The 25401-nt window shown below is 43.7% G+C and overlaps 1 protein-coding gene and 1 long non-coding RNA gene across 6 annotated transcripts in view; one reads left to right on the top strand and one right to left on the bottom strand.

Annotated features, from left to right (window-relative positions):
* LOC139113585 (growth factor receptor-bound protein 14) overlaps positions 1-25401 on the bottom strand; it is a 232492-nt gene that overhangs the window by 175743 nt on the left and 31348 nt on the right. For 2 of the 5 annotated variants that reach the window (XM_070674820.1, XM_070674817.1), the window contains exon 2: positions 10568-10830. In XM_070674820.1, the coding sequence (XP_070530921.1) occupies positions 10568-10820 (253 nt within the window). In that variant the 5' untranslated portion in view covers positions 10821-10830. Of the gene's footprint in view, positions 1-9461; positions 10831-22728; positions 23648-25401 lie in introns of those variants that run through there. The other 3 variants (XM_070674816.1, XM_070674818.1, XM_070674823.1) reach the window with 3 other exon arrangements.
* On the top strand, positions 1122-17769 carry LOC139113590 (uncharacterized). Its single transcript, XR_011547726.1, has 2 exons — positions 1122-1931; positions 16959-17769. It is a non-coding gene; the product is annotated as an uncharacterized lncRNA (long non-coding RNA).

Here is a 25401-nt window from a genome sequence, read left to right as displayed (position 1 = left end):
CATATCGATTGATTTTTTACGCGCAGTCAATAATAAATAATACTATATTAATTGTGACTGACAATATATAATTATTAATTTATTTGCTTCGTAATTTGACTTTTTTAAATCGGCTCGATCGCTTCGATTCACGAGGAAATGGCAAAGAAAAGTTTTCTGTTAGAGAGAAACTCCCGGCGGTGTTTTCGCGCTTCTAATTATTCATAGATTCAAGCGACCTTGACGGAAAAAGATGGACGATAAGAGTAATTAGTTATGCGCGTGTTAGTCGGTGGCTTTCACGTTAACTAATGCTAATGAATGCGGAAGGTAGGAACTGTCTGTGCGGGTTGGACTTATTACTCATTTGCAATGTAAATTATTCTACGAAGAAATGCTTTTGCAATAAACGGTACGTGTGTCATTTTGCATTATTGTTGAGAAAAAAAATTTTGAATACAAGTCATCAACCAAGTAAAAGACATCGCGGAATACGACGACAATTTCATTAGATTCTCTTTTTAACGAGACATTGCAGACCGCACGTTTCACGCGCGTTATTCGCTCTTCCTTCTTTTACGTTAATAAAAATTGGTATGCATTTAATAATTTTGGGGTTTGCTCGAACAGAAGTTTTATTACGAAACAATATGCTCGGTCTCAATATTTAAATGTTTTAAGGGAAGTCTCAAGCTCGGCAAGCGAGTCTAAACAACGTAGAGCTCGGCGAGCGAGTCTAAATAACGTAAACAGAACTCGGCGAGCGAGTCTAAAAAATTGTAAACAGAGCTCGGTGGTAGTCGAGCTTTGGGCTTGAGAACGCCGCGCGAGAGAAGGACAACACACAATTCGCGATCGGTTCCTATCGCTTGTCTCACTTTCTTACGCGTTCCTTTCTCTCTCTCTCTCTCTCTTTCTCTCTAAGGCCCGAAATGTCTAACGGTCAGTCTAATTGCGGAGACTCGGGCGCGAGTACGTGTTGTTAATCGCTCCGCAATTTCGCGTATTTTCGACCGCGGATAGGAAAGTATCGCGTTCGAATATGCGTCGACGACGTTAAATCGGGATCGAGCGATCATTCTCTGCACTCGTGTTACTCTACTCGTCGTTCTGTGTTTCGTTTCGCGGATCGAAAAAGTGCTCCGGAAAGAAAAGGTTATGTCGGCGGAGCGCGCGGGAGCGTCCGACGTGAATTGCGCCGGAATTGCGTCGGTCATCTTCGATTACGGTTTCCATTAAAATTTTTCTTCGGCAGGTTCCGGTAACTGCCACCGTCAGAGTGTGAGGATCCGCACCTCGCCCGTCTTCTTCGCCGCGGCCGGGATTCTCGTTCCGTTTCGGGCAAGCGACTTTTCGAGGAGGTTGAAAAAGACAAAGTGCGCGGAGAAACATTTCGTATCGCGGCCCGTCTCATTTCTGGTTTGGAGCGCGAGTTATCGGCATCGTCCGTTTTGCCAACGAGAACTGATCAAAGAATCGAAAGTAATCTCGCTTTACATCACAGCCAGTTTTCTGTGTCGAGATCAAAGACTACTCGTGTGAACAACGAATGATCGCTCGTCGCGCTTCTTTATTTTAATCGTACAAAATCGCCGCGATAATTTACCGTCACTCTTTCGGCCGTTCGTCTCTCGAGTGATAGTGCTTATAAAAACAGTAGAACAATGTAATATAGTTTTCAGTGATTGAAAGTGCTACAACACGTCGAGATCATCTAGAGTACTGCCACGAAGGAAGGAAGGAAGGTCGGAAGGAAGGAAGGAAGGATGGACGGAAGGAAGGAAGGAAGGAAGGAAGGAAGGAAGGAAGGAAGGAAGGAAGGAAGGAAGGAAGGAAGGAAGGAAGGAAGGAAGGAAGGAAGGAAGGAAGGAAGGAAGGAAGGAAGGAAGGAAGGAAGGAAGGAAGGATGGAAGGACAGACAACCTAACCTAATCTAACCGGAAGATATAAATGTAAGTAAACCGTAGAGAAATAGAAAATAGAGAGAGAGAGAGAGAGAGAGATCAAATGATAACAGAGGAGGCATCGACCGCTGGAATACGTTGCCTGGACAACACAACGAACGTCGACTTTAGCCGAATTATTATTAAGCCGCCCTCACACGAAATCCGTTTATCAGTATTGAATGAGTTACATCGGTTTATCCCGGCATTAGCGATGCATGGGTGTGTCGCACAAACCCAGAACAATCGGATCGCTTAAATGAAATTTCCATTGAATTTAGTTATTAATCGAGCGAGCGTCAATTCAAACTTGCAGAGACAAACCTTTGATTGTACACTTTTACGTTTAATTTCGACGATATTTCTTTTAATATTAAATGTTTAATAATTATCCGTAGTAATACTACTTCGATATCAATCGACAGTTAATTACTTTATTCTAAAATCTCTTTCGTTATTCCTCTAATCAGTTTTTATACAAAAATATCAAACAGTTCGGTACTTGAAACATTGAGCGGGATAAAACGGGAGGAGAACGAGTGCGACTGGCTGCGTGATGCAAACGGATGCGAAAGAAACGTCTTTACTGCCAAACGTGAATACCGTGTTAAGTGGAGCCTTTATAAAGAGTCGGTAATTAAATTAAATGCAGTTACGAGTACGTAACGGGCAGACGGGACTCTGAACGGAATACATTCTACATGCACGTTACTGGAACGAAACCCACCCTCGCGTTTCAAATAACACGCAACGACAATCATACTCGGCGTTTTCCTCTTCACGCATATTCTCCCTCCGTTTCTACGAGAGATCGGTTGGGCAAGGTCCGGCGTGCTTTTCAAGCCACGACAGTCGCTTCCGAACGAGGGTTGTTCACCCCTATCCCGATCGAATTTTAGGGCTTAGCGGGATTGTGAAATAATATATGGCTACGCGAAAATCAAGTTTATATATAGTTGAGCGCGCTGAAAAATAATACTACGACGAATCCTTTTTTTTTATATATATAAAAAACTATGTTTTTTTTTTTTTCTAATTTAATGGCACATTGCAAGCTTTAACTTTTTCGGTGTCTGTGCTATTTGGAATTCATCTTAAAAATAAGTTACGGAGATCAAGTATCGAGCGACGCGCATTGCTGCCTTTTGCGAATTAAAATAAGCTGAATTTTCCTCAAATTGTTTTCTACGAGTTAATGGGAGGAATGCGAAACATCCGAGCCCGGGTGACCGAGCGTCGGGAGTTAAGGGACATATTCAGCATTGCAAAGAATGTAGAAGAATCGCATGCAAAAATGTCGCGCTAACGGTGCGCCATTAATCAACGGAAACCACAGGCGCGTGCGGCATCGCGTCTAGCCACGCGCAATTAAGGTAAACACGCGGTGGAAATTAATTAATCGATGCGCGATGCCATGCGTGGCGAACGACGTCATTTGTTGTTGCCGCGACCCGGATCGTCGCCGGCACCCCAGAATATTGGCGGCGCGAACATATGCCAGGGATAATGAACGGAGCCGGCAGGCGTATTTTTCACCGTGACGTCGACACATTGATTATCGTGAAAGAGTAAATGCGCGTTATCACGATGCGTGGCCCCTTTCTCCCCCTCGGCAAAAACGAGCCGCTGAAATCCGTACACGGCCGAATAACTCGTGGGAGATTGCGTGTCGGTTATGTCGACGCGATTCGCTAGACTTCCTGACCTTTCCCGACGTAAAAAAGCGATATCGAAGAATCTGCCATCGGGCGTCAAGAGTGACAAAGATAACACGCGATAGGGAAAACGCGTTCCTCTCCCGGTGTCGCAATCCGCGCGACGTTTTATCTAATCTGCACGTTATCTATGCAAGCTTTTTCATTCAGCCGTTTATTTCGCCGAAGCGGAGCCTACTACGAGGATCGAGACGCACGCCCGGAATGTCTATTCGCGAAAATACATACGTACCCGGCGCAACCACTTTTTGCAAAACGTATGTAACGAACGTGTCGAATAAAAAAACCAAGAAAACTCAACGCGCGCGTACTTCATCACGTTCGTGTCAATAACGCGGCAATAACAGCTGGCGTAACAGTATGCAAAGCGTGGAATTTATTTGCAACGCCTCGCGTTAACCTCCACAAGCTGAAGGTTGTTCAAACAAAGTCTCGAATTATTCGCGCAATATCTTCTACTTCCTTTAATCTTGTCTGATAACGCTCGGCTGAGATCTCTATCCATCGCCCGCGGCTACGACTGAAAAGTTCGCCGGGCTTCCGTTTACTCATCGATTTACTGCTCGCTTTGCAATTAATTTCTCCGCAATGAAAGTTCGATAACTATGTAATCTACGTATTAAAAAACAATTAAGAAACGGCTACTTGAAATTGAGGAAAGAAAATCCGATTTCAATATCTTCAATTTTATCCCGCAATTGCTCCGATGTTTAATTGTTTATTTGTCTAATTGTTTTCCGTATTTGCAAATTAAACATTTCGAAATTAAGCCTCAAACGAAAACTCTGCCGAACTGAAATCCATTTCGAGCAAAAAAAGGAATAAAAAAAAACAAAAACATAAATCTATTAATCTTATGCAGCTAATTAAAAATAATAGAATATGCATTATTTGTTAACAATTCCAATTTACAATTACAATTCCAAAGAAAATAAAGAAAAAAAAAATCGTTCGAGCCGTTAGAGTCAAATTTTATTAAAAAATATTTCCGATATAACTTACTTTATTGTTTCCAATTTCAATTCACCAAATCGGACGAATTATTTTGATTCTGGCTTCACTGAAGAAGCGCGAAATGTAACTAAACGTACTGACGTAATTAACGATGGTGATTAACTGATAATTGAAATATGTAAGTCGTACTCGTGCTGTGCACGCACTCGCGGTCGTTCACTCAACCGGTGTTTCTCGGAGGAGATATTCACGAAATAACGTCGAAGGCCGTTCGCGACACATATTCTGACGAACAAGCTCTAACTGACGCAACAGTTGATCGTGATATCAGGGACTGTGACGCGCACGCAGCAAATCACCGTGCGCCACGTAATTTTGGTCGATGATTATGTTAGCCCGGTGAGTTCTTTGTTATTGATACGATAACAGATAATTTGAAATTATTTATACATTAGATAAACCAATCGTTGGTCTTACTAAAAAAAAAGGCAAAGTGCACAGGAACATTCTTGAGAACGTGAGATTCTCACACGCACAATTAAAGAGATTAAAATTAATTTTGTTAAGTTTCCAGAAAAGTAAAAAATTATTAAAATTACATGACTGTTGCGTAACAAGATATTGCTTTTCGTCAGAATATTATTTTTATCTTCGAAATAGAAAGCTAGTGTAGCACACGTGTAAGAAAATTAAAAATCTGCGCTCTAATTAGATAACAGATTCATATTTACATCAGAGTCGTACGAATCTTAAAGCGATTCACGACAAAGCGACACATACTTGTTAAGTTTCGCACCATGCATCGCATACGAACGACGTTAAAAAATAACTCGGCAGCTGTTTACTACAAGAATTCTTTGAATTATAAATGCCGTTGCAAATTTTCGCACGTAGAAAGATAAACTATGATGAAAATCGTGTGGTATTAAAAATAAAAAAAAAATGCTTAAACAAATTCCATTGCTGTTTTCGAAATATTACGAAGCAAACGATATCGCGAAGCGATACAATCGTGCCAGAGATACGCGGAAAGCAAAGAGATGTTCAAGCTGAACAAATGATTCGCGCGGTAGCATATGCCTCAGATTTGTACGATTACGAATCTGAACGCGATATCGGAAGTTATGAAGACCGTGCACGTTTCATAAAACTTTTGAGAGCAAAACCGCTGCGGCGCGTTCGTAATTTCGCACGGAAGTACATTTCATTATCGCGCCATAAAAATTATCACGTTATTAAGTCTATCTTCGCCCCGTAATAATCACCGCGACGGCGATCGTAAAAAAAAAAAAAAAGAATTCGTTCAACTGGAAACGAGGCGTCAGGTGTTCCAAATTTTTACTGAGCGAACTCTCGCTGAATGAAATTGTGCCGAACTTTATAATATTCAGCGTCTTAACTTGTTGCACGACGAAGGCAACGACGATCGATGATTTTCCTTCCATATATTTTATAGCCACAAACCGCAGACATGTGGTACCCGACGCTGGGAGAGCGTATCTCTCTCATCCTCTATCTCTCTGCCTCTCTCGTTCGCTCGAGATATCTGATATCGATATTTCTAATAATATCACTTCCCCCCCATGAGTTTTCACTCTGTATCACCGTAGGTGTCATCGCGTCGCACCTTGCATGTAGATTAAATCGAAAAGTTTCAATTTTTTTTATACTAATTTTCCTTCGAAATTATTATTTATCGTCGTATTAAGAAAAAAAAAATTTTTTTCGAGAGTTGCAATAGATACGATCGCATATAAACCACGTCGATTGTCGTTAGTCGTTATTACGAAATTCGTTCGTTCGCGTCTTTACTTTGAAACGCGAGCAACGGAAAGAACGAGCGTCGAAACAATTTTTCGCAGACAATTACGTTTGTATTTCTGACTTACTTTACTCGCGCCGCCGTAATCGTTTTGTAAGTTTCGCAATTCGTAAGTGTTGATCTCGAGAAGGACGCGATAGCCGGCGACGGTAAAGAGAAAAAGAGACAGTTGAAAGACGACAAAACGAAACGGAACGAAACGAGAGGAAGAATCCCGGGAGATGGATTTATGATTAATGCCGCTAGACGGTTCGGTACTAAAAAGCGTTCGACCGCCGCAAAAGTAAAGAGCTATAAAACCTAATGAGATGAGTTCCATCGGGATCTCCGAGGGAGAGACCGCTTTCTGTGCATGAAACCCTCTCGGCACCAATATTGGCTGCATGCCGGTCTTATACAAGGTGTTTGAAAGTGATCGCATTTCAACAGAACGATATTTCTTGCTGTAAACAAACGAACTTATTGAGATATTTTTTTTTACTCCACATAAACTCAACATAATTTTTTTCCCCCCCAATAAGATTTTATCGCGTTATTATTATTCGAGTATCATTTGGCTCTCACGACTTTTGAGAGCTTATTGTAACAAATTGAATTTTCATCGAATAAAATCAGCCGACATTGATTTCTAACATTGAGATCCATTCGTTTATTCGACTTTCTGCTCGAACCGACAGTTTTTCAACACCTTGTATAACGGCGAAAGCGAAATGCGGACGTAATCGGTGCGGCGCCGATTAGCCCGAACGAAATTGCCTCCGCAAAACGATGCGGCGGCACCTTCGACATAATATCTTGCGATTTCTCGTTCACTGTTCCTTTGTCGCTTACGTGACGATACCACCGGCTCTTGCGGTCTTCAAGTATAGCATGGCCACGTGGAAAGTTGTATTTGCGCCAGCGAAGATAATGACAAACATCGTGCGCGTTTGCTCGTAAAAAAGGAAAATTATTTCGTTATTATTTCACTCGTGAAACAATTATGCCAACTAGTCCGTAATCACTTTCGATTCGATAAGTATGAGTCGTAGCCCGCTAAAACGCTGGAACGCGAATTCTAAATGCAGCCTTAAATAGATAATTAATCTTGGCGCGTGCCTCAAAAAATTGTCGAGCAGCTTATAAATTTTTCATCAAGACCGAACTACCTACCGGAGAAAATGGGAGGCGCTGAATTAACGAATTTTCTCGCGTACCCCGTGATTACGGATGCACACGGTGCATAATTGACTTGCAATTTATATCTCGGGTAGGCGCATGTGGGTGGCCGCGCGGCAACCGTATCGCTCGTTTCTCCTTTTCCTCCATTTCTTCCTTCTTCGCGGTTTATTTGTTCGGGTTCGTCGGCGAAGGTGGTCCCTCATAAAGCAGTACCGCGCGCATTGCCACGCACCGCGACCTCGATTCCGTATGTGATCTATGTAGAGACAAAGCGGGCCGTAGATTCGCGACGATGGCCTGCGCTTTCGCGTCGAATTTCATCCGATTCCTCGCAGGACTTTTATCAATTAGCGTGTTGCAAAGTGTGCTAATATCTGACGCAACGTCGCTCGGTACAGAGCTCTTCGCGTCTCAGCCATGCGTCATATTTTTCCGACGAACCTTCGCATATATTCTGAGATTTAACGTCAAGACTTTTATTCCACCGTAAAAAAAAAAATACATCGCACATCACCTAGCGAGTTTGTTAACTGTAAAAGGCGCGCGTCGCACAGCAAGGAACGACCGCCGGGCTTTTCGGCACGGTCGTTCACTCTCATCCGCTTCCTCAACTTTCCTGTCGCGTCTGTTCACAAACTGCGCATTAAACAAACCCAAGTACGTTTACCTCGCTTTACCGACTCCCGCGGCCGCAATCTGTTCAATTATTTTATTTTATTATTATTCTTTTTTTTTTTTTACTATTTCTCTTCGCTCGCTAAACCGCTCGAGGCGATTTGATGATGCGTCACGTTTATTAGACAAATGAGACTCACTCTTCCTGCCGTAAGTCTCGTTACGTGCTACGTGCAAACTGCAATAAGCGTAAATACTTGGAAGTTACTTATTCAAGTTGAATTAATCAACGTGTGATAGAGTCATTTGTGAGATCGGCGCGATTAAATTTAATCACATAATTCAGACCGTGTAACGCGCGGTAATGATTAAAGATGACGGAGTGGAAACCTTCGATATGACACGAATAACAACGGAGATACAATCAGAGTAAAATGTCAACCTTTTTTTTCGTTCTATTTTCTGTCAGATTAATACGAACGTTTCGATGACACAGTTATCTATGATCTAGTAGAATGATAAAAGATGCCCGTGTTTAATTTTTATTACGGTTTTGTGTTCATTGATGTTTCCTTATCTTATCAATCTGAGTTCTAGTTTCTCTACTAACGCGGGGTTACTTATTGCGCATTTTCAATAACTAGAACTTAAAATTTTGCCCTCGAAATGCGAAAGGCACATGCTCTCGACATGCATATATATGTCAAAAATATAAAAGCTATAATGCTAAACACTTAAAATATACGAAGAAATATATTTATAGAAATATGTATGTATATATGCAAAAGTATTAATATTTAGTATACATAATCAACTTCGTACAAACTATTTATAAAGTAATAATTCTTATTCAAAATATGTACAATATTTTTTTAGATATAAAAATCGATTAAAAAAGGATTATAAAAATTGACAAAGAAACAAAAAAACATAGAGAGTCTGATAAAAATAGAGAATTTAAAACAATTTAAAGACGTCTTGAACGAGTTTCGGAATGTAATAATATAACATATATATCTATATACATATAATGTCGTATACACAGATAATAAACACAAACAGTAGATCTCTTTTTTTAGAAATACAATGTTTTTCTAGATACGTATAAAGCCATTCTTATCGCTACGATATCGTGCGGGACGTATATCGTATAAATCAAAATAATCTGTCCGTGCATACGTTGCAATTTAATAAGCCTACATAACCAGAACTTGGCAACACGAACAACAACGATTACAAATTCAAGCATACGTGCCGGTAAGCATGACTTACCGCTCCTTGCTGATTTAAGCAAGGATTAAATGTCACCGTTCACGGGAACTATTTGATCGCCCTTACGCTATTCGCGTTCCCACAAACGGCGGCAAGTTTACACCTCTTTCGAAGTAGCCTGTTATTAGCGCAAAAGCGAAAAACGTACGATATAGTTTGCTAACATTAATGGAGAACGGGGGGGGGAGAGGGGGGAGGTTACCGTATTAGTGACATGGAAGTTTGTCGAGATGTCTACGAGTTGAACGTGTGAATAATGCGAACGCATACATGAGATAGGATGGAGGGAGAGAGAGAGAGAGGGGGGGGAAAACTCGCATAAAAAAGTATTATCCGTCTTACCTCGGATCGACAATATACTCATATCCAAAGCTACACTGCAAACATATAAATGAGATGATCAAGAGAAAATGGGTTATGATAAAACAAACCTAGATTGCAACAATGCTCGACATGTAAGAGACATTGATTAGTAAACATTAATTACAGATGAACTTTGATGATTTCTCCGGCGCTTTCCGTTCTTTGTAAGCAAAGTCTATACAAAGTCAAAGATAAAAACGTGAGCTTATTGTTTCAAGCGTTATTGTAGCGTCAAAAAATTAAGAGCCTATCAGCCTTGCTCGTCGAAGCTGCGAAAGTTCCCGATGTGCCTCAACCGGAGTGAGCGTATCGAGTACCGACGATAATTAAACGTAACATCTTATGTCGTAATATCGCCGGGAAAGCGATTACTTATAAAATTGTCTCGGTGCAATCTCCGTTATCGAACCCGGCCGTTTCCGCGGCGCGATAAGCGGCGTCACGAGATACGAGCTTAAAGCAATCCGATGCATGGAAATCGATTCGTTGGAAATCGCATAAGCTCCTCCCGCCTCTTCTTCGAGTTATCGCGATTATACTCGTTCGAAGCTGAGACTTTCGATGCGGATATCTTCCCAGATATTTCCCCGAGTATCCCCGTCGAAGTTAAAATTTACTTGTCGTAAGATTCTCTTTCTCTCCTTCTTGTTATTATCGTCGTTACCGCCGTTCGCGTTTGATTTCGATCAACGATTAGAGCACAGGTGTATGTAATCTATAAAAAGAGAAGCACGCGGACTTACTGCATATCCTCGATAACGGGCTGCGAATCAGTCTGTTGTAATCGACGTAATCGATCACCTCGTCGAAATCGCACAACAAGGCACCGTTTTGGTCCCCTCGGCATTTCCTCGGCGTGTCCTTCTCGCGGGAATGGTGGTGTTGGTGAAGCCGGAGGATCTCGGACCCTCCCAAGGATGTCGCATTCGGGCTTTCCGTTGAATCCTCTTCTATGGCGCTTGTTAGCAAGGAAGTATCAGCGGAGTCTGCTGCCATACCGACGGCACTGCAATAAGACCGGTCGAAAATGGGTTTTCAGCAACCATCGCAAAACGACGACTAACCTACGATAACGATAATCGCGGGCGCCCGATTATCGGCACATTTCATTTACTTGGTGTCAAAAGTGCAAGAACGCAACAGGGTGATAATGTTAACAAATTAAGCCAAGTGTCGCGACATATCGAGTCATTGTCCAAAGTAGCGGATACGTAATCGCGAACTTATCACTTTACGCAAAACCGCGAGCAGCCGATATATCGAGAATTCGCAAGAAAGAGAGAAAGAGGCAGGGAAAGAGAGAATTCTCTGACTCCGCTTCCCCGCTTATTTATATCAGCTCGTTTATTCGTTGAATAAAAACTCATTTCGAGATAAGATTTGGGTGCGAAATAGCATCCATCGAAGAGACGATAATGCTCTCAAAAAGCCGAGGACGAGCTAACTTCGAGCATTTCCGAAACGCGTCATCGCTCGACATTTCATCGGCGGTAAGCGAGAGTGCTTGATTATCGCGTTGATGTTGCGACGGAATCGTCGCGAAAATAAATATCTCCGACGACGCGACGGTGCCCTCCGACCCGCGCAGATTGCGGCCGCATCTCCGACGGCGACGATGTTTTACTATCGGCGCGTAATCAATCGACGCGACGGCCGCAGTTATCGTTTCACGGTACCGCACAGGTACGGTGGCTCGCAATTCTCACGGCACCGTGCTCTGTTTTATCAAAGGCGACGGTGAGCCGCGGCTGGAGAACGGCAGCTGCACGTGCCGCCGCGGACAAGGATGTCCACTCGCGGCGAAGAAGCTCGGATGCATATCTCGAAGGAAGAGTAGACACAGACTTCCTGACAAGGGCCAGCGCGGCGTGGCCTTTCGTCATCCGCGCGAACGGCGACGAGTTGGGAAAGAGGTATCGACCCGACGAACCGAGCTCAATAATTCCCTCTCAGCAAGGGTCCCTCTCTCACTCCTTTAACGCGGGAACACAATTTCCTAGCTCTTGCGCGATGCACACCGCCACCCTTCGCCTCTTAGCTCGATGCTTCCTCGCGCGCGGCCACGACGTCTCGGACTTGATCTCCTTTTGGTTTCCTTGGCCCCTTACCTCGTCGCTTAGCTCGAAAGCATCGATCTTATCGTTAATTCGGAAGACGGGCGCGAAACTGACCTTTGTATCGTTCCAAACATAAAGATACAACGCGACACGCAATTAGTTGTTAAATAATGATCGTTTACAAAGAGAATCGAGATAATTTTTTCAGAAAAAAAAAAAAATTATAATACAAATCTCTTTTAAGGAATTATTTGACAGGCGCGGTGAATTTAATTTTTCGTACCTGCGTTGCGAATTGTTTTACCGCGGCGGAACATACTGCGATACGCGAGTTCGGTATGTGATCAGCTGTGCGAAAACTCGTAAATATTCATCGGCGCGCGCATACCTGATTTTATGGCTACTATCGCCGCGCAGCTTGCGGAAAGCTATACCTCCGTTGCGACACCGGGCGATAGAGCGTAGCCAGAAACACGTGCCGCCCAGATTGGCCATACTCCGTTGCGATTAACGAATCCAATATCGATAATGAGGCGATAACGATAACGGAACGATTCAACGTGTGCGTCTCGCTGGCAACGCGACTTTACGATTCCTCAAACGGTACTATTTGAAAAAGCACGTTGCAGAAAATTCTTCGACAATTCGATATTTCACCGCGCAAGATAACGCTTAATATGCTAATACAATACGCAAGAAAGAGAAGTAATTTTAAAAAATTCAATTCTTTCTTTCTTCCTTCTTTTTTATTTATTTTTTTTTTTCTTTTAACGACGGTGGATCTGACCTATTTTTCGATCGATTTAGCTATTCACCGTCCGGGCTTAAAAACCCGAGAGATCGGTTTACGTGCATTTGGCAAGTACGGTATCGCTTTTCCGTGTATCAAGAAACGATGATATTGCCTATGATAGGATCTAACGAACTCACCGTCCGGTCGGATGGGCCATCAAGGCTTGAGGACGGGATGTCAGAGAGGACAAGTGGTCGTAATACAAGCGGAGGAACGAGTTTCATACTAGCCAGAAGTTTCCTCGAGATTGCCAGTTACAAGAATAGTACCTCCGGTTTATCCTAGCGCCAGCTCCAAAAACCGATATCTCGCTCGGAGCAAAGTTCGAATAAGTTGGCCGCGCGCAAGATAGGTAATACGCAAAGAAAAAAAAAAAGTTGATACCACGAAATCGATATGAATGTCGCCTCTGTTGCCCCGGAACAGGTGTCACGTATTTCGCGATGAATAAAATCGATTACACCGGCACTTGTGGTAGCCGGCGTGTCCTCTTTACCCCTAATTTTTGTAACCCTCCGCGTTACTCCCCCCCCCCTGTGTTTCACCCGCGATTTCAGACAACTGTAATGCATTTATCGTGTTACGTGTTTCATTACGTCGAATCTCTCGCGAATGCAATACGTCAATTAGTCGTTATTAAATTAGCTAGGCGAGTTTATTTCGCTGTTATCGCGCCGCCTGTCAAAACTTTAATTTCCGTAAGAGCGTCGTCGAAAAATTCCTTCTCTTCCTGCATTTTCCCTCCTAATGTCCCTTCCACGCTGCAGCGTTTACGAACGGTGACGCAAGCTCGCTTGATGCCCGACGTTGAGGGACGTATACACCTCCGGCCTTTTCCCGCCTTTTATTTCAACGACAAAAACACGACGGCATTATCCGTGCGCACCGGCATGATATCGGAGGGAGTCTTGCGCGTAAAAATTTTCCCATTATAGCGGGGCGTTTACGGCGTGGCATAAACGAAAATCCGATAGATAGATCGAAATTTGCGAATTCAGTTTATGTTCGTCGGTTGATCGCGCGATACGCCGCGATATGAACCACGATAGAATACACGGTACTTTTAAAACCCGAATCACTACTTATAAAGGAAGACTTTGATTCTATATTAAAATTCCATTTTCAGATAAATTTGCACATTTAAGTTACGCGGCGTTGTTAATATTAATCGCTCGTTCATCGATCACTTTTGCTTCCACCGTAAACCAACGTACTCGGACGTTCAGAAGAACGTACTTAGAATAAATGTGGAGGAAAGATAAAAAGCTTTTGCACAACCTGTTCGAATTTTCGTGTGGCGCTTCGTAGAACAAATAAAACCGGTCTAAAGTTAGAACTGACCGGAAGTTTCTTCGAAATGACCGAACAGGAAGACAAAGAAAGAAAGAGAGATGGAGAACAGGCGGTGGGTGGGGTGGGTTCCTCGACTTTACGGCAACGCCGGGCTCGGAAGCCGAGGGTTACGCAAAACGGATGAGCCCCAGAGATACCGCGCATCGTTTACCGACATTTACTAGCGGAAGAGATGGTAAATTACACGCGCATATCTCTCGTATACGAGCTCCTGCCGGTGCGCGCGCGGTAAAACATTACGACAATATTTTGCTTTCGATTCGGAGTTTGTTTTCGATGATATCCATCAAGTGTTCTATAATGGGGGCGTGGATCGGGGATATTTTCCGTTGGAAATTGAAACAATATTTTCCCAGGTGAAAAAATTTAATCAGAAAATTTTCGATCGCAATTTAATTGCGTCGTAATTGTCGGCGTAACAATGGCGTAATCGGAATCGATTTCTCCGAGAATGACGATGATAAAGAAGTAAACGATAAGAAACGTGAGAGTGAGGCGTAATATCTCGCTCTGTCGAACCGCGTATTTTTGTCCGCGGGCACCGACGTGTATGATCGATTTCTTGGGATTCTTAATGCAAAACCGCAGTTATAGGCTCGGCCTGTCGCCGCTTATTTTTCTACGAGATGATAAATGCGCTCACGAACCGTCGATCGTCGATCTTATTCCACGAGAAAGCGCCGCGGGTTTCTTTCCTTCAAAATTAAAAATATAACATCCCCCACGGTGACTAATGTGACGCGCGCGACACGTGTACGCGTCGAAAATAACATCGAGTCGGCGAATATATCGTGACAAAACTTTTCGAGGAACGTCTTAAATGTTCGAAAAACATATTGCGCATAATTCTTTTTTTTTCTCCTCGCTTAATGTGCAAAACATACGTAAAAGTTCGAAAGTAACGGCATATATTCGGAGCAGCTATTTATAGTACTTATCTGAAAGAAACCGACGTATATACGGAGTCAGCGAGCTGGTCTTAAAACGGTAAATTGGGCATATTAATTTTGCATACGAGCGATATCTTTTATTTCCCTCTCTACTATGGTTTTTGTATTTCGTCGCGATCATTCGATCGGATCGAAATAATCGTAGACTATATCAGCTCACAGCTCAGCGGCGCTGAAACCTAGAGATTTACCATAATTATATTGATTATAGCATTCTCTCGGGATTCCGGTCGGCCGAGTAATCGGCGACGAAATTATTCGCGAGCGTACAATAGTAAGGACGGGAATTGCGCTTTATCGCGCGCGAGGTAGCCTCTCACAAAGGGTTCGCTGTAGTCTTTTTTCCTCACATATTGCCGCCGCTGTCGGCCGCCACTATCGGCCGTCACGTTTGAAAGCTCCTGGCACGCGGGATTATAAATTCGGCAGTGGAAACTCGCCGGCAATACGAACGCACAACGGTATGAACATTCCGCGGCGATCGACTTTACGAAGCCAATTTTATCTGGTAACGTTGAAGCGGTCGTAGCCTCGGGGAACTTCACCCCGCCGCACTTTTTTCTCCCTTCTTTTTCTGTCCCGCCACTTTTTTTTTAATCGCTATCTCTTACCCAGTGTCGGGAACCCTTTATTCGCGCGTCGGTCCTCGTCTCTTCTTCATATTATTGCGGAAATCCCTGCTGAATCGCGCCGCGCAAAAAAAGGCCGTTCGAGGTAAGGTGACAAATGGTCATACGCGCAAACACCGGATTCTCGTGATTGCGCGGAAAACATATCGAATGTTTGCCTCTTCTAACTCACCCTCGCGTAACCTGCGAGCGCTTTTCTTTTTCTCTCTCTCTCACTCTCTCTTTGCAAGGCGTTTTCGCTTTTCGTATAGTTGCAATTTTCGACGCGCGCCAAACGATCCGACTAGGCAATAACGTTTAATTGTTGAAAGACTATAAGTCGTTTTTCGTGTGGCGAGACCGTGTTATTTACTTAATTGTAGGTGCAAACCTCGCTCGGCCGCTTCTAGGACGATGCATCACTCTCCCATCGCGAATAATTGCAGCGTAACGCGCAGTCGATCGATCGCGTCGTGAAAGATGTCTCTTGGCAAACAGCCTTGTTCTCTCTCTCTCTCTTTCTCTTTTCCACGCGATCCTGCAGTCAATTTCCTCGGGTACACAATATCGGTGCCGAAGCTGCCAATCCAAACGGCTGCGAGATCGGGTAGCGCGCTTCGCGAAGGCATCCACATGCCGTCATTCTCGATAACAACCGTCTGCGTCTTCCTTTCGCGACTACGAGGGTCGCCTTCATCCCTTTCAAAGAATGCCACGTTTCGCCGACAGACAACTCCATACGGATGGATCCCGCGGGATTCGCGAATATATCGCGCGCCCTCCTCGGAACATTAATTCGTCTCGGCTCTTCCGCGACTAAAATAATCGCGCGTTTCATCGGCCGTATCGCACCGTGAATCACTCGAACCCGCTTCCTCGCAGCGGCCCGTATATTAACCCTTAGGCCAGGGTTTTCGGAGCGAGGGACAATTTACCGGCGCCGCCGTGTCTGACGTGGAAAACGTCCCGCGTGTGCGTCTCGCAGAAAAGCATTCAAGTAATAAAATCCGAAGGGCTTGTGCCTAACTTAGCGCAATGCCAGACGCGTGTCCTGCGAATTCCGTTGTCGCGTTAGCCCTGGTATTCTGACCTTGGCACTGATACCACTTTTCTCCTTGAAAGCGCTACAACTACGGTGATAGTCGCGATACAATGCTGCTGCCAGAATCTTTGGCATCCGTTGAACACGAAATAAAATTAAATTAAGATATTACTCTTCCCCCCTTTTTTTTTTTTTTTAATTTCGAAGATCTTATCCAAGCAGACCTCCTCTAAAAGTCTCGTTTGGATAAAAATTTTCCTCGACGCGAATATTATTAAATAAACGACCTGCAACTAATATAGCGATTGTAATTTATTATCTGTGTTTTCAGTGAGTGTCTCGTACGGAAAAAGAATGCAACCTGGCGCCACAGATGTTCTGAAAGGAGGAGGAAGTCTAAGAGAGACGTCAGGCCTCGACGGAGCAACAGTAAAGTAAGTAATTTTTTACCTACATACTTTTTATTGCTTGCAATATGTTTTTATTTATTAAATACCGTTATAGTTTAGATTGTATCGTTTATTTATTTTAATCGTGATGAAGAATTATCTCTTTCTTTTACCTCGCTAAACGATAATTTTTTCATAACGTGCGTAATAATAATAATTTGTTTAAGCTTTAAATTATTTGCACGCTGTCACAAGTTGAACATGCTTGTATTTTAAAATAGTAGTTTTGTAAATAGCTTTTTTATCACACATTATTATTTTATTACGCATTTTATTACGCATTAATCACCAATCTCAAATTTTTTTTAACTTGAAGTTTTGTTATTTTATCTCGTGTATTTTATATCACATTGTAATGATGCGCATCGGACTAGGATATACGTACGTGTCTCGGTTCTGTCCACGCATATATATGCTGATAACTTTTAGGAATCCGGCCAAATAGCATACCGCGTGCCAAATAGCGTAACCGTGTCATATTTTGAACGGCGACAAAGTAACGCGGCTAACCCGTCCAATATCGATGACATTCGTTCTCGAAGCAGATTTATCTTGCGTTTCGGGCAGCTCGTAGATGTTCTCAATGTCGCAGCGGAAATAAAGTGAACTGCGCCGATGGTCACTTCAACGCAAGGACGATTTTTGTAGCCTGTAAATTGTAGCTTGTGAACGTCACCAACTCTGATTTTAATATTAAAATAAAGAAAAAAATAAAAATCCTCGAGAACGGTGTCGGTGATTCACATAAAATTCGTATTAAATTTCTCGATTAAATTTCTTTTTTTTTTCCCCTCGGTTTAAAAATCCCAATAATATTGTTGAAACGATTTCCCGTCATTAACGTGCATTAAAAAAAAAATTAAAAAAGAAGTTGTGTTGAAAAATACACTTAGAAAACGCGAAAGTCATACCCGACGTCGAAATCGAATAGTTGCGAGGAGCTTTCTTGCCTTCCTTTCTATGAATATCGAGTTATAGAGCGTTGAATCAGGAAATAAATTTCTGTACCGAGATAACGCCGCGCAACTTCTCGTGACCGAGCGAAAAGGCTGGAATCGAATTGCTCGTTGTCCTGATTTTTACGTGAACACGTGACGTAATCTGAGGCGAAGCATTATCCCTCCTGGGGCCGGGGAATGACGTCCGCGACAGTCCGTGCACGAAAGACAATCGCGATCGTTCAATTAATTTGTATGGCGAGGTACGTCCAATTTTATAATATATTTTACGATATCAGCGGGGTGTCTAGATCACTCTCTCGTGAGCGTTCGTAATATATTCGTGTCACGCCGCCACGCCGGCGTGACTTTAATTACCACGTACGACACTTATTAACGAGCGAATTTCATTTTCTCATGCTATGGTTATGACGCGCTCATAGTTAATGCCAAGTCGATTTACCCAAGACTGTGTTAGATGTTTGTATCACGAACCTTCGTCAAACGCAATAACTGTTCAAGAAATTACGCAAATAATGGAATTAATAGCTGCTTTGTACCTTTGATTGGTCTAACGTTAATTTTCGTTTTTATCGCACAATTATTCGAATAAATAACATTATACCGCTTCGTATTTCGATGCGAACGCAATTTTGTCTTTAGACGAAGTGAATATTTTTTGGCGATTGTACGTTCCTCGAGCGCGTACGTTTGTTTGTGAGTTTCTAAAACAGTTTACTACACTTACCGCGTTCATTATACTGTATGGTTCACTTTACTGTTACGCCGCGTGGTAATTAAGGGTAAAGGCGTTTACGGCAGTCTCCGTCGTCAATTCGTGGAAACGGAGGACGGGACCAGATATTTCCTACCAGAAATCGCGCCGTTACCTGTACATTTCGAGTACGTGCTTCCCCCGAAATTGGGGAGATTGAGCTTTCGACGGGAGATCAGGTGGGTTCCCAGGTCAGGTAATATCATAGTCGTATTCCACACGTATATGAAACTCGCCAACTAATTCCGCTCGCGCGTGCGGTACACGCGCTCCAAGAATAAGTAGTTTCGAACGGCACGTTCCGCAATCTACCATCACTGTAATTTATCCTGCGCCGAGATGAGACAACGCGTGCAAAAGCACAAAAGAGCAAATCGAAAAATATCGATGGTGATATTTACTCGTAACTTCTTATACTCGTCGCATTTCTCTCTCTCTCTCTCTTTCTTTCTCCCTCTCTCTTTCTTTTTATCTATTTATTGATCAAATTGAGACATCAAAGCAATACACACAGCCGCCTCTGGCTCTTGGAACGAAAATCTCGCGGCATCCCGAGTGCTCATTGAAAAATGCTCCGCGGTAGTAAACCGGCGGCGGTTGGAAGTCGAGGAGGCGGCGGTTGAAAAACGCCGCTTCGTGGTGATCGTTTCGCGCACTGAGGCGACGATATCGTCGCACGTTCTCACCCGCCCGGTTACGCTGAAGAAAAAGCGGCTAGAAAAATAGAGTGCGGGAAGAAGAAAGGACGGATACTATTTGTCGAGCGGAATAGCGGCATTCCCAAATGGAACGCGAGAGCACTCCGGTTATTAGCGCACTTAAGTGCCGACGGAGAACTTCGGTCCCTCGTGTCGTCGAAACGAGGGTGGGCGGTCGATATCCATCCGGCGCGCATTTCCCCCTTGCCCTTACCGATGGCCCTTCCCCTCGCTTGTACTGCGATATGCATAATATTTACACTGCCCCCAAGTGCCGAGCGCGTCAATTTCGCCAATTTCAGATGTATGCACGCGAATGCACGAAACCTCGCCGCGACTGCAGTCTCAAGGATCGCAGTATCGATAGGGTGTCCAAGGTGGTTCCGCACTGCGTATCTCGTACAAGTTCCTGATCTCTGTCGTGAATAAAACAAAATAAAACCGTCTGGTTCTTAAATCCGGAATATAAATAACGATTAAAGAGCCGGAAAAAATCGCGCGCGAATTTACCTGAAAAAATTTAAGTAGATAAATTCGATCGCGTACAAGTGTTAAAAGAAAGAATAACGTTACTTTGATAGGAGATAATGTTTTAAACCGAGGGTCTTAATTGGAGAGAGCTCGCCGCGGAAGGCAATGCCCGATCAAATTATCGTTAAAGGGAAATCAGCTTCAAATTGATTCGTAGATAAAGGGAAGTACGGGACACCTTGTACACCGGGCGTACGCCGCAATTTCGAAATTCCCGATCCCTCCTCGGGCGAGACCCAGACTCCAGCAACCGAAGCGCGTAAATGCGAAACGAGTTCTTGAGTGTAAGTTAAGCCGCGGGCTTACGCGCTTATTTAGCCAATTATGCTTCGGCTCGCAACATCCGGCGAGCATTGTTCGCGGTTCGAATTTAGTTTGGCGAAAAGAACGGCAACAGCATCTCTCCTGTTATCGAGTGAGTTCAAGCGTCGTCGTAAATGGCTTTTTTTTTTTCTTGGCTCTGTTACAAATTTATACGACATCCGCAGAACTCGTCCGTCAACTAGAATAAAAAGAAACAAATATAATTTATACGTAAATAATAAAAAATTGAAATGTAAGGAAATCAGCATGCCATTGCATCATTTAAAAGCAACGCTCGACTCTTCTTTCTTAATTTCTCTAACCGCTTTCAGATTTTTTTATATCTTTCGCTAAAAAGAAAAAAAAAAAAAAAAAAGGCGAGAGGCCATCGGGCACGATTGAGGTCTCCTCGCGCGCAATCAAAACTATCGGACGAACAAGTCCCGATCATCCCCGAGTCGATTCGTTTGAATGCTATCGCGCCGTAATGAGAAAAATTAAAACGATCGGGAGAATAAAAGGGCGAACGAGATTAAAGCGCGGGAAAAGTTAGGGCGGGATGCGCGGAGAAAAAGGAAAGGGAGAAAGGGACATTTGATTCCGCTCCTTCCCCAATGAGTTTTCTTCGGCGACGCCGTAACTCGAGATAAACTTTTGGCAGGTAACGTGGGAAAAACGATAGCGCGCGTTTCTCCACGGTCCGTGCGCTACATCGTCGAGTACGCTCGACTGTTATTTCAGACCCGGCCGCTCTCCCTCCGCTACCCCGTAGTTTGAGTTCGTACTCAGATAGCCGTTCCGTGATGGCAGGCGGTATCGTCTTCTCCGACGGGCGAGTGGCGCGGCGCGGTGCAGCGATGAACTTTATGGAAATGGTCAACATTATTTTTCCGTGCACGCGGACATCTAGCCGCTGCCACCAGTCATAAACAATACGGACGTAGACGATACGTGCGCCGTCTCCGATATCGCGGTACAGAATAGATACACGCCTAACGTAACATTTTGCGACAAACGGGCTTTGACGGACATGCGAATAATTACGAATGTCGAGCTTCAAAAAGCTCGTCCGTATATGCCGTCGTAGCTTTGAAACTGCAGTAGGCGCTACGGTAAAATATGTTTCCAACAATTTTTATTTAATTATTAACTTTACGACGAGCTACAAACGCGACTCTAAATATGCCTTGGGGTTTATTAATGAATTAAGAAATAATGTTTTTTATATCGTAAGAACTTGTGTTAAGTATATATAACGCGATGAGGTTTCAGATCTAAAATTAAACTGTCACGCTGAAGCATTATTTAAGCGAAAAGTATATTTGAAAGTTGCGAGAAAAATGAAATATAAATTAGAGTTATCTCGGGGGGAAAAAAATCGAGTCGAGGAAAAATTTCGGAGTAGCGCGAACGCATTACGTCATTGTAAGATAAAACTTATTGCACCGACGATGTCGATTTGATAGGGGGAACAACGACGGAGCGATATGATATCATCGTCTGCCTAAAATTTCCTTAACAAGGTACGATTTCGCCTGTTGTGCGAGCTTCCCCGTGCCATTGTTTCCCCGGATACTCATTGTTCCGTCCGCAAGAGCGACGGAAGTAGCTACGGCGTTGTCAGGGTGGCCGGAGCTTCTCTCTACGTCTCTCCGCTCTCCGGCCACCCCGCTGGATGTCGCATTAGCATGCGCAAAGTTAAGGGCTATCAACGTCGCGGCGTCGGAGTTCTTCGTGAACAGTCAGACCGTCTGCCTGTCACTTCCAATGATTCGCAGTTTACGATGTTTACGAAACGCGAAAGGGCCATCGCCGTCCAACTCTGCCGAGAATTCGGGCCGTCGTTTCTCGTCATCGTTAACGTGCCTCACGCCGCATCCTTTTGCCCTCCCCTCGCACTTATCCCCCTTCTCCGTCTCGTTACCGATTTCCGTGTCAGGGTTTACCGGTCAGGTCGACTTAGGCGAACCGACGGCGAGCCAGCGAGACGCTTTAATATTCCGGCGCGTAATCTGACGCAGATGCTGGGAAGTAAGTGCGGGATTTACGGAGTATACTGGCGCAATCTATTCGTAAAATTAACTGCGTTGCCTCCCTCGCGCGCGTTCTGCTTAAGGTCGGAATTTACGAGCCCGAAATAATCGATCGTTCCACGCGCGCACCGCACACCGCCGGCAGGTGCAGCCGGTATTAATCTTTGGAATGCAAATGAAATTTAGTGCTGGTCCTCTCGAACACAACGCTCCCGATCTTCGTTCCTTTCATTAACGCGTCTTCGATGTCTTCCACGTTTCCGCGGGGTCTTTAGAAATTCTTCATACCGCGTGCGACGTCATCGCGTTGTTCCCGCCGCTTGCGGTTGCTACGCGACCGAAGTTAGTTGGGAAATGACGTTCATATTACTCACGCTAAGTAGCATGACTTGGCATTGCACACGGGATCGTCTCTCAGGCGAAGCGTCCGTTGTTCTTGCGCCGCTCCTCGTCCGTACTCGGGAAAGAAAAAGCAAGAGAGCGAGAGAGAAAGAAAGAAAGAAAAAAAGAAAGAAAGAAAGAGAGAGAGCGAGAGAGAGATGGGAGACGAAGAGAGAGAGAGAAAGAGAGAAATAGGAGGAGGAAGAGAGAGAGAGAGAGAGAGAGATAACAGTCGGTTTTCCGAAGTCCCAGAGTCCGCACCTGGAAAATGCAATTAGCCACGCGTCAAGACAGCCCCAGGCCGAGCACGTTGCGGACAGACTACTGTTTATCTAATGCGCGGATCCCGAGAAGTTAAATGCCCGCCCGGCGTCAGCATGCAAATTCTTCGCCTCTTGTTGTTTCTTCGTACCTTACGAGGCGCCTTAAGGTATTAATCCACTTGGAGTTTCTCGCCAAGTCGAGCGAAACTTAATCGAACTTACGATTAATAACGGCGGCGAAAAGTTCCACCGTCAGTCATCGCGGTCAATGTTGACAATCTTTAATCTCCTCAAGTATTTGCAATCTGCCCGCGCGAATAGGCCCGTACGTTTTAAAACTTGTTAATTGAAAAGTATGTAATATACTTATTTTCCGTCCTGGTTTGTACTAAAAACAATAATCTAACTTGAGCTTCTTATTTGTACCTGTTATTATCGAAGGCTTTCAAGATGTCCATACAACGTTTGCGTCATCAAATATTTGCGCGCCGAGTAGCCTTGTCATCGAGACAACTCCTACATTATTGCGACAGCCCACCGGGCGAACACTCGGCGAATTTCTTAAACGCCGTTTAAAATTGTAACGAATCTTCCTGGACACCGACGTGCCGCGCCCTGTGCTAAAAGTCGCTGAAAATTTAATTTCGAGATTGTTGCGCAAAGTTTACGCTCCAGCTGCGTCCATCAGCTGGTAAATTATGCAAACGCATCATGCGCCTCGCGGAAACACGATCCCGTTCCCCCCGCTCCTCCGGTCTTGGTTTCTTTCGAACGGGGGTCGATCTTCGACTTCCGCCGCGGTGGTCTTCCCGTAACGAACTTTTCCGCCGAGATGAAGTCGAGAAGTTACCTTCCTTCCACTCCGACCGATATCGACGTCCTCGGCGCGGCAAAAATGATCATAAATTGAGCCCTCGCGTTATCCGACGTACGCTCTCGTAAGTGTAGACCGGCAGCTCGTTGAATTATGCAAATACATTGGACTTTGACAAACTGCATCTCGACAGGTCGCCGGCGCTGACGAAGCAGCCCCCGACACACCGAGCTTTTGCGCGTCGTGAAAAATCATTCGGCGCGTTTGTTAAACTCTAGAACAAACGCATTTAGCGAAAACCAATGGCGTCGCTTTAGAACCGTTGGCCTTTCAATCCTACCTGACATTGATTTTTATTGAACAAAAGAAGAAAAGCGGCAAGTGATAAAACGCGATAATTCACTAACGCATTATTGAACGCTCGTAAAACGTGGCGTTTCACAACCGCTGCGCTATATTTGAATGGCACGCATACCTCATTCGGCACGTCATCGCATTACCCTTCGAAATGCGATCGCGTCAACGTTGAGAGACGTAAAACACGATCATTGCCAGGCTTTTGCAATTAGTATTGATTAGCTCATATCATTTATTATTTTACGCTTATAAACCATTACATACGACCGTTATTTATCGAAGCAAGTATTTCGCGTGACGTTTTATATCTATTGAAATAAGAAAAGTTGCAAATTATTTCATGATATTCACGATCGACGAGTAGTCTTTTAACGATACTTGAATTCGAGGGTGTCTCGTATTACTCTTTCAACTCTTCGCCGATTGCCTATCGTTTGCAAATTAAAAACGCAAAGTAATCTAATTCGCCAACTGTAAATATTGGAAAAAAAAAGAACAAACGATATAAATTGTTTACACAATATATTGCGTATATCGTGGAATTACAAACGACTGAAATTAAAAACACTAGTCGCGTGGAAAAGTCGCGCAATCATTGCGTTCTAATGATTAAAGTGTATTAATGTAATTAACGACGTTTTCGCGGAACTACTATATATAGACAAGATTGATTGTTCACGCAAGAAAGCGCACACGTCTATCACACTCGCATACTTAAAACTCATTATAGCGATATAACATTTATTGACGCATTTTAATTATCGTTTTATTGCGGGAAACAGCATACTAATTTCGCGATACGCAATAGTTTGAAATTTATAGAGCAAACTTTCGCGAGCGCAAATAAAAAGAAAGTAGTAAATATTTTACGGACAGAATTAAAAAAAGCCCGATGAAAAGTGATAAATGAACGTGGAGTATAATTTTGCAAAAGAGAAATTGGCACCCACGTATCTGACGAAGAACTTACCGATCGTATTTCACATCGATACCTCGATTTTACGACATTTGAAACGTGCAAGGTAAATTTTTTTCACGTTGGAGAACTCGTTGGATTTATCGTGAATCAAATTGGAATTAATCAATCGTGTCAATTTAATTTCAATTAAAGTGTTTGTCTTTCGCGGACGAGCGCGCGTATTCTGCGTGTGTGTGTGTGTGTGTGTTGTGAAATCTCGGAGAAAGATCGTGAGCGCGATTTGCAGAAAGATTAATAGGAATCCGCGCGCGTA

The sequence above is a fragment of the Cardiocondyla obscurior genome, linkage group LG03 (genome assembly GCF_019399895.1).
Source record: "Cardiocondyla obscurior isolate alpha-2009 linkage group LG03, Cobs3.1, whole genome shotgun sequence".
Classification (NCBI taxonomy): domain Eukaryota; kingdom Metazoa; phylum Arthropoda; class Insecta; order Hymenoptera; family Formicidae; genus Cardiocondyla; species Cardiocondyla obscurior.
Note: the sequence above shows the minus strand (reverse complement) of the source record. Positions and strands in the feature narration are given on the sequence as shown.